The 9,731-nt window shown below is 50.2% G+C and overlaps 1 protein-coding gene across 1 annotated transcript; it reads left to right on the top strand.

The window, feature by feature from the left end:
* Nucleotides 1-334: 334 nt before the first annotated feature.
* Cplane2 (ciliogenesis and planar polarity effector complex subunit 2) lies at nucleotides 335-5,691 on the top strand. The gene is made up of 6 exons (XM_050156743.1): nucleotides 335-543; nucleotides 704-853; nucleotides 3,318-3,470; nucleotides 3,956-4,080; nucleotides 4,336-4,472; nucleotides 4,658-5,691. Exons 2-6 carry the CDS (start codon nucleotides 742-744, stop codon nucleotides 4,905-4,907), a joined length of 777 nt encoding a protein of 258 aa, XP_050012700.1. The 5' UTR covers nucleotides 335-543; nucleotides 704-741; the 3' UTR covers nucleotides 4,908-5,691.
* The last annotated feature ends 4,040 nt before the right edge of the window (nucleotides 5,692-9,731 follow it).

The raw sequence follows: 9,731 nt of genomic DNA, 5'->3' as shown, positions 1-9,731 counted from the left end.
TCCAGTCTAGCCAGGGAGGATACACAGTGAGACTGTCTAAAAAAGGAAGAAAGAAAGAAAGAAAAAAAGAAAAGGAAAAAAGCATTTGTTAACATTCATCTTGTAGAAGAAGAAAGTGAGGCACAGAGGACTAAGGAAGCCTCCTTCCTGGAGATGCCTACGTTTAAGAGGAAAATCTGAGCCCAGACTCGTAAAGCCAAAGAAGACCCAGTTGAGGGATGGAACTGTAGACCTTGCGGAACCCACAAAGACCGGCCTGAATTCAGGGGCCCCGCCTCTCTCTGAGTCGCCATGGCAACATCCTGCACATGCGCCTCACGGACCACGTCTTGGCCTGGCGGAAGCGGGCTCTACGGGCTGGGCAAGCACACGGGGCGGGCTTTAAAGGGATCATTCCCTACTCCTGCGTGCTTGCTCGCCGGGACTGCGAAAATTGGTGGTCCCGGGGGTCGGAGTGTAGGAGACAGAGGTGAAGCCGGGCTGTGAGACTCTCGGAAGGCGACAAGGCAGAAGAGGCTTGTGGAAATACCTTCCTAGGACAAGGTTGGGCTGTTTCCCCAGAGAGCGATGTGGAGAAGTGGGGCTATGGAAATGCACCTTCCGGTGGGGAGCCAGGCTTCAAGGGAGAACCAGAAAGAGATTAAGAGGAACCATGGGGTCTGATTGGGATAATGGTTAACCCTCTCTCCACTCCTATTCCCAGTATTCTGCCATATCCTAACCTCACTGGCGTGCTCAACCATGGCCAGACCTCCCGCGCACGGCTCGGTGATTGTCCCAGACTGGCATGAAACCGTCGAGGGCAAGGAGTACTTAGCCTGCATCCTGCGCAAGAATCGCCGGCGGGAGTTTGGTAAGTGCCTCCCCTCCTCACCTCGCCACACACCACATACCACACTTGTGCGCTCTTGACACTCCCTGGGGTAACAGAAACAGGACAGTGGGACCTGCCCAACAGCAGCCCTCACCATCGAGGTCCCCTGGATGCCATCTCTCTAGGGCCCCCTCCCCAAAATCTGCTTAAAGCTAATTCCACCAGCAGAGCCAGGAACATGGAAACAGCCCATGCCTGCCAATAGCAATGTCACCAGAGATGCTGTTGACTGAGCCCTCCTCACCTGGAGTTACGCCTTCTGCTGGGCGCTTTGCACAGTGACCCACTGAGCAGCCTTTTTCTAGAAGACAGGGTTTCACTATATAGCCCAAACTCGTTATGTAGACCAGGCTAGCTTTGAACTCAGAGATCCACCTGCTTCTGTCTACCAAGTGCTGGGATTAAAGGCATGTGCCACCATTCAACTTTCTTCTCTTTTCTTTATTTCTCTCTCTTTTTGTTTTTGTTTTTGTTTTGTTTTCGAGACAGGGTTTCTCTATGTAGCTTTGGAGCCTGTCCTGGCACTTGTTCTGTAGACCAGGCTGGCCTCAGACTCACAGAGATCTGCCTGCCTCTGCCTCCTGAGTGCTGGGATTAAAGGCTAAAGGCGTGAACCACCAACGCCTGGTGGGGTTTTTTTTGTTTTGTTTTGTTTTGAGACAGGATTTCTCATAAAGAAATCAGTCCCTGGCTGTCCTTAAACTCACTCTGCAGACCAGGCTGGCCTCGAATTCACAGACCCGCCTACCTCTGCCTCCCCAGCCCTGAGATTAGGCATATGCCACCGGGCCAGGCCTATTCAACATTCTTAGCAGAACAGTTAAGAGACGTGCTTAGGGTCATACCCTAATGAGGAAAGGAGAACCCTTCAGTGCCTTGCTGGCCTTGCTATCTACGGTGAGGCATTGGTGTGTCTCTGAATTAAGCCACATTACCCAAGCAAGGCCCTGATTCATGCCAAGAGGCATGACATCTGCTTTGGGAGTCCAGCACCAACAGGCTTCAGACCAAAGCTACTGGAGAGGCTGAGGCAGGAGGATCACGAATTCAGAAATTGCCATGGCAACATAGAAAAAGTCTGTCTCATGAGGCTGAGATATAGCTCAATGGTAGAGCTGACACCTAGCATGCCGGGGGCTGTTCTGTCCCTGGCGCCTCAAAAGCCAGATCAGAACTTAGGACTTCAAATCATTCGATTATGGAATATCATCGTTTTGACATTTTTATGTTCAAGGTTTTATTACCAACTATTCTTTGTGTGTATGAGCGTTTTACACGCATGCATATCTGTGCAGCACCTGCATGCAGTGCCCTCGAGGTTAGAAGAGGAGGGCGGATCCCCTGAGACTGCAGCTACCGATGGTTGTGAGCCACCATGTGGGTGCTGGGCATGGAACCTAGCTCCTCTAGAAGAGCAGCTGGTGCCCTTCACTACTGACCGATCGCTTCAGCCCGTGTGTGCAGGTTTTAAGAACTCATAAAGATCTCAACGAGTTGGTTTTATGGGATATATTTCTAGTAACTGGAAATACTTGTGCTTATATTTCTCTGTTAAAGGAGAAATTCTACAGCACCCTGTTTTTGTGTATGAGAAATCCAGATTGAATAGTAACAATAAAAAATATTTCAAAGCCAGTGGCGGTGGCACATGCCTTTAATTCCAGCACTTGGGAGGCAGAGGCAGGTGTATCTCTGTGAGTTCCAGGCCAGCCTGGTCTATAAAGCAAGTTCCAGGACAGACAGGGATACACAGAGAAACCTTATCTCAAAAAAAAAAAAAAAAAAATTGGTGGCTGGAGAGAGATGGCTTAGAGGAATAGAGCACTGGCTGCTCTTCCAAAGGTCCTGAGTTCAATTCCCGGCAACCACATGGTGCCTCACAACCATCTGTAATAAGATCTGGTGTCCTCTTCTGTACTGCAGGATACATGAAGGAAGAAACCTATATACATAATAAATAAAAATCTTTAAAAAAAAATTTCCATCATCAAACTTAAAAGGGGCCTGAAAAGGCTGGAGAGGTGGCTCAGCAGTTAAGAGCACTGGCTGCTCTTCCAGAGAACCCAGATTTGATTCCCAGAGCATACATGGCAGCTCACAACTCTCTGTAACTCCAGGGGTAGTGAATAAACACCCCCTCTGGTCTCTGCAGGCACCGGGCACACATATGACACACAGACATACACCAAGCAAAACACCCAGTGCTTTGTGTGCCCAGAGGGGATGTCATCCAGGCTCCGGGCAAAGCTCTCAAGCATCTCGCAATTTGAACAGATCAGCTATGAGATCCTAGGTCGTCTCTGTGTATTCTGGGCCTCTGTAGAGCTGGGTCGAAGGCGGAGAGCCAAGCTGGCTAGTTAACTTTAGATATAGGGTATCTCTCCCAGGGTCTGAGCAAGAGCAGAATTAACTCCCCAGCTCCCTGGTTCCCTCCTTGCCACAGGGTTGCTGGAACGGCCAGTGCTACCCCCTTCAGTGGCCATCGATACTGCCAGCTACAAGATCTTTGTGTCCGGAAAGAGTGGTGTGGGCAAGACCGCACTGGTGGCGAAGCTGGCAGGCCTGGAAGTGCCTGTAGTGCACCATGAGACGACTGGTGAGTGGCGCGAACCCTCAGCCTATCCTTGGTAGCCTTCCCTGAGACTCCCTGAGACAGAGGCAAGAACCCTGCTCCAGATTGCCTTAGCATGGGTTTATACATAACGATGCCATTTCCTCTGTAGCCTTGGGAAGTCATGTTGTATGGGTTGGTGCTAGAGACAGCACTGGCGGCTGGTTGGCATAAAGGTAGATGCTTACGACCTGCCCATCCCCCAGCTGTGTTTCTTTTTGATTCATCCTACATCCCAGGACATTTGAGGTCTCCTCCCTCCTGCTTTCTTGTGGCACAGGCCAATCCCACATGGCCTACCACGGACTCCTGTTCCTTCCTGCTCTGAGGATTCTCCCAGGTCAGGGACCATGCCTTCCATGTCAGGGTGGTGACCCACAAGGTGGACATGTAGTTCTTCCTCATGCCCCTTCCCAGTCCCGCCCTACCCCACATCCCACTTCTGATTGGCTGATCCCAATTCTCCTCAGGTATTCAAACTACTGTGGTGTTTTGGCCGGCCAAGCTAAAGGCCAGCGACCGTGTGGTCATGTTTCGCTTTGAGTTCTGGGACTGTGGCGAGTCTGCCCTCAAGAAATTTGATCACATGTTGCCGGTGAGCTGTGCAGGTGGGCCTGGGTGGGCTTTGGGTGGGGCTTGTCAGAGACCCGCCCTGTCTACGGGAACCTGACTTGGATATTAGTTAACTGAGGGCGGTAGGTGTACTCTGACTAGCCCCAGGACCTGTGTTCCAGCCACTCTCTGCTCTGGGCCTCAGTTTCTCAGTCTGTGGAAGGAGAAGATGCCACTGATCCTTCTTGGGGGCCTCTAGGCCCGCGGAGTCACGTGGTCACATGTCCTGTGTCCTTAGGCTTGCAAAGAGAATGCAGACGCCTTCCTGTTCCTCTTTTCTTTCACTGACCGAGCCTCCTTCGAAGACCTTCCTGGACAGTTAACCCGCGTAGCCAGCGAAGCCCCTGGGGTCGTCAAGATGGTCATTGGCTCCAAGTATCCTTTGAGTGGCCCATAGGATGCACACCTGGTAGAGTACCTGTCACCCTGTAAGGAGGTCCAAGCCATAGTTTTTCTTTAAAGGGCGGCCCCTGGGTGTGGCCTCTAGAGAGGAGGCCAAGGTTGCGTGTGCTGGGGTGCTGAGCAGAGCCTCTTGGCTAGGAGCCTTAACCCTCCTCCAGGTTTGACCAGTACATGCACACAGACGTGCCAGAGCGAGACCTCACGGCCTTCCGGCAGACCTGGCAACTGCCCTTGTTACGGGTGAAGAGTGTGCCAGGGCGGCGGCTAGCAGATGGGCGTACACTGGACGGTCGGGCTGGGCTGGTTGATGTTGTGCATGTGCTCAACGGCCTTGCAGAGCAGTTGTGGCACCAGGACCAGGTGGCAGCCGGCCTGCTCCCCAGCTCCCCAGAGAATGCTCCTGGCTGAAGGGTGATGGCATCTTGAGTAGAGACAGGGACTAATGATCCCCACTCCCGTCTCTTGGGTGACCCAGGATTGATGGTGGGACCTAGGGCCCAAGGCTGATGTAAGAACACTGTTCTATCCTCGGGACTGGCTGGGGAGGGCCTTCACCTGACTGTCAGATGGGGGACACAAGGCTCCAGAGCTGGAAGGTCTCCCAGCCCCACAGCCCTTCACCCTTCTGCAGCACCCACCGAGGTCTCAGAAGGACCCCTGGACCTCTCTTGACTTCAGCCAGGAGCATTATTGGTTGAAATAACACCACTTGCTCTAACAGATAAACTCTGACATCTCAGTGGCTGAACTCTGTAGATGTGTTTTGTTTTGGTTGGTTTTTTTTGTTCCTTTGGCTCCCTGCACCGACTCAGAGGCGTGTTCCCAGTTTATTAGCATCCCGGGCAGCAGACGTGGAATGAGTGCATATAGAAGGCTACCTACCGGAGGAGGATGGGGTTTCCTCAGGGCTCGAGTCTCTCCGGGTCCCTCAGTGGTTCAGAGTACTGGTTACTCTACCAAAAGACTCAGGTTTGGTTCCCAGAACCCACATTGCGGCTCCTGAGGGTTTGTCATTCCAGTTCCAGGGGATCCAGCATTCTCTTCTGGCTTCCTCAGGCCCCAGGCCCATATGAGGCACGCCACTCTATATGACTCCAGTTCACGGGGATTTGCTTTCTGAGGGCACCAGGCACACACATGGTGCACAGACATACATGCAGCTCAAATACTGTATACATAAAATAATAATAAAGTTATTAAAAAAAAAACCAAAAAACTAGTGTTGCATCCTGATCACAACCTTGCTGTGTGTGCTCACATGGGAAACCCGTGGTGATCTATCCAGACCCCTTACAGCAGCCTGCAAGACCCTGTTCCATCCGGCCTCGACCGGCACTACTGGATCCTTACTTACACCCAGTGCCTTAGCACTGTGTGCTGCTGGGATTCCCTCCACTCGGGCTTTAAGTTGGTTTAGGCATCAGCATTGACACCGCCTTCATAAGGACCCGCGGAATCCCTAGAGGCCCTGTCCCTTGAGCTTCCTCACGTTTATCGCTCTAGTTTGTTGTCTGTCTTCTGCCACTAGAATGAACTCTAGGTGAACAGAGACCTGGTATGTCATGTCATGCCAGCTACCCTACCGCTGGTGTCTTTAGCATGTAGAAGGTGCTCAGTAAATGGTTGTTGAATGAATCCATGAATCTCGCTCTCCATCTATCCAGCCATTCAAACACTAGTCGTTTAGTGGTTAGTGTTTTCAGAAAGCAAAACCACTATTTTAACAGGGAATTTAATATAATATTTGGATAGATGGATGCTGGAAAACTGAAAAAGCAGAAAGGGAGTTGAAGAAGCAATGTCGACATCAGTGGTTCCCCTGGGAGCCGTGGTACAAGACTCATGGCTTTCCAGAATGGCCTGACCCTTACACACTGCCCCGCAACCCCCGCTGCTGAAGTGTGTGTGCGCGGGTGTGTGTGCACGTGTGTGGAAATGGGAGATTAAAAACAAAAAGTCTAGGTTAGTGATCTGAAAACCCGAGGGTTAGCGTGGCTGCTGCAAGTCCAGCTTTTCTGTTTCTCCTTAAAATATTGCTCATTTCTTTAAATATTTCCAGTTCTGTTTGTGTGCTTCTAATAGAATATATTAGTAAATAAGGGATGCTATGTGATGGGGTTCTCTAAACACATTTACACCACAAACACTGGGTGTTTTTTAAGAAATATTTTATTGATTCTTGGAGAATTTTATACAGTATATTTTGTTCATATTCTTTCCCCTCCCTAATTCCTCCCTGATCTTCTCCTCCTTTCTCCCCACCAAACTTCATGTTCTTTCTCTCTCTTAAAAACAAAGCAAGGGCCTGGCGGTGGTGGCACACGTCTTTAATCCCAGCACTTGGGAGGCAGAGGTAAGCAGATCTCTGTGAGTTCGAAACCAGCCTAGTCTACAAGAGCTAGTTCCAGGACAGGAACCAAAACCACAGAGAAACCCTGTCTCGGAAAAAAAAAAAAAAAAAAAAAAAAAAAAAAAAACACATACAAGAAAAAAAAAAAAAAAAAAAAAAAAAAAAAGCAAGGGGGCCAGGCAGTAAAAAGAAAAAAACAAAATCAAAACCAAAACCAAATAAAAAAAACAAAGCAAGGGGGCTGGAGAGGTGGCTCAGTGGTTGAGAGCGAGCACTGGCTGCTCTTCCAGAGGCCCCAGGTTCAATTCCCAGCACCCACATGGCAGCTCACAGCCGCCTGTAACTCCAAGATCTGACACTCTCACACAGACAAACATGCAGGCAAAACACCAATGGACATAAAATAAAAATAAATGAATTATTTAAAAAGAAAGAAATTAAACAAAACAAAACTTGGGGCAGTGGTGGCACATCCTTTAATCCCAGCACTTGGAAGGCAGAAGCAGGCAGATTTCTGAGTTCAAGGCCAGCCTGGTCTACAGACAATTCCATGACAGCAAGGTCTACACAGAGAAACCTTGTCTCGAAAAATCCCAAAACCAAAACAGAACCTGAGCCGAAACCCTTGGGGGTCAGATCTGTGTTGGTCAGCTGCTCCTGGCGTGAGCGTGCCGAGTGCGGTTGATACACCCAGCGTCACTCACTGGAGAAAACGGATCTTTCCTTTCTTAGACGTTATCAATTGCAAATATGCTTTTGGTTAGGGGTCAGAGTTTGTGTCCACTTTGCCTTCTGCACGCCAGGGTTTTTGTCTTGAGCTTGTGCGGGTCTTAGGTAACATATGTGTGTCTGTCCTGTTGAGTCTGAAAATACGTGGTTTCCTTTGGATTCATCGACCACCTCTGGCTCTTATGGTCTCTCTCTACCACCCCTCTGGAATAATCCTTGAACCCGAGAGTATGACAAACATCTCCCATTTAGGGCTGTGCTGCAAAGCCCTTCAGAGAGCTGTGGGTCTCTCTGTTAATCCCATCCACTACTAGAAGCTTCTCTGATGCACTGATTGATGGGTAGAGTAGAGTGTCTTTGGGAGTCATTTTATTGCTATGTTCATTAAGCAGAATAATAGTCTGTTTTCCCCTAGGGTCCATGACCTAGCAAATCCCAGGTCAGGCACAGCTTAATGTGAGCCTAGGTTTGCACCTGACTAGGAGGTGAGATAAATAGGCCTTTCCTCCAACTCTTTGCCACACTTCCCGTATCAGTTAGAATAATGTAGCTAGCAGAGTGGCTTTGCCAGCTTCACACTGGTGCCTCTGCCCTTCACCTGGCCGTGATCCAGAGCAAGCATATACACACCCTGCTGGAGGAAGACCCATCAGGCACGGAGGAGGGTGGGGAGCATTGTAGGGACACCGTGCTTCACCTGGGTGGAACCAAGCCTGCCTAGGAGGAGGCAGTATGCTGAGTCCCAGAGGGATGAAGTCGGCCTGGGTGGGGGAGGGCCTCCTCGGGAAGACCCAAATGCTAAGCCTAGATAGGGCGGGGCCTGCCTTGGAGGGGTGCTCAACCTAGGGGGCGGGACCTGAAGGGGGCGAGGGCGCTGAAGCTGGGTGGAAGGGGGCGGGGTGACGGGCCCGGGAGAGGAGGAGGTGCGGAGCATGAAAGAGAAGGAGCGAAGAGCCTGGATGGGGTGAGGCTCTGACTACAGGATAGAGAGACCTAGCTGGAACGGCAGGAAGCTCAGTCTGTCTAAGCACGCAGCTAGCTGTTCACGGTCAGCGGGGTTGAAGCCGCAGGACCAACTTCTAGGGGTGGGTGGGGGCAGGAGTGCAGAGCTTGGAGTCCGCACCCGAGAGGATCTTGGGACGGGGGGGGGGGGGGGGGGGGTTCCAAGGTCGCGCATGCGAGGGAATTCGCCCTCAACTACTGAAAAATGCTGGTCATTCCTCTGGCTTCGTCGTCCCCTTGGAGGAAGGCCGATCCTCGGTCTAGGGTCTGCAGGCGTAGCAGGGTTCAGGCTCTGAGGCTGGCCAACCTGCTGTAGGAGGATGTATAGTGTACAGCAGGATCGTTGTGAAGGAGCTGGAAAGATGGCTCAGCAGTTAAGAGCGCTGGTTACTCTTGCAAGGATCCTGGTTAGGTTCTCAGCACCCACATGGTGACCCATAACCCTCTGTAGTTACAGTTTTCCAGGGCATCTGACGCCCTCATCTGGCTTCCTTGGGCACCAAGCATGTACGTGGTGCACAGTCATGCATGCAAGCAAACACTCATACAATGTAAAATTCTTTTTAAAGAGTTATTTATTTATTATGTACTGCCTACATGTCAGAAAAGGGTATCAAATCTTATTGTAGACGGATGTGAGCCACCATGTGGTTGCCGGGAATCGAACTCAGAATGTCTAGAAGAGCGGTCAGTACTCTCAACCTCTGAGTCTCTGAGTCATCTCTCCATCTCCCACATACATAATAAATTCGTATGTAATTTATTTAATCAAAAAAATCTTATTTAAATTTTTATTTTAATATTTTTATGTGTTTTGCCTGAATGTGCATCACATAAGTGCTGGGTGCTCACAGAGGCCAAAAGAGGGCGACAGACCCCCTAGAACAGACAGTTGTGAGGCATTTTGTGGATACTTTGAACCTAACCTGGTCCTCTGCAAGAGCGGTCGGTTCTTTTAACCACTAGCTATCTCTCCAGCCCCAAAGAAATGTTTTTCAAGAAATTGTCAGCTGCACATGTATCATCAAGTACTCAGAAAGGGTGGAAGCAAGAGCCTCAGGAGTTCAAGGCTGTCCTTAGCTACTTAGCCAGTTCAAGCCAACCAGGGGCTGCATGTCTTTTTTTTTTTTTTTTTTTTTTTTTTTTTTTTT

This window comes from Alexandromys fortis, unplaced genomic scaffold (genome assembly GCF_014885135.2).
Source record: "Alexandromys fortis isolate MF-2015 unplaced genomic scaffold, M_Fortis_MF-2015_v1.1 scaffold_26, whole genome shotgun sequence".
NCBI lineage: Eukaryota > Metazoa > Chordata > Mammalia > Rodentia > Cricetidae > Alexandromys > Alexandromys fortis.
Note: the sequence above shows the minus strand (reverse complement) of the source record. Positions and strands in the feature narration are given on the sequence as shown.

Excerpts from the sequence above, each read along its gene's own strand:
- Cplane2 (XM_050156743.1), top strand. The coding sequence starts at position 742 with ATGGCCAGACCTCCCGCGCACGGCTCGGTGATTGTCCCAGACTGGCAT. Across the intron at positions 4,081-4,335 it reads AATTTGATCACATGTTGCCG|GCTTGCAAAGAGAATGCAGA; the intron begins GTGAGCTGTGCA and ends CTGTGTCCTTAG. Across the intron at positions 4,473-4,657 it reads AAGATGGTCATTGGCTCCAA|GTTTGACCAGTACATGCACA; the intron begins GTATCCTTTGAG and ends ACCCTCCTCCAG.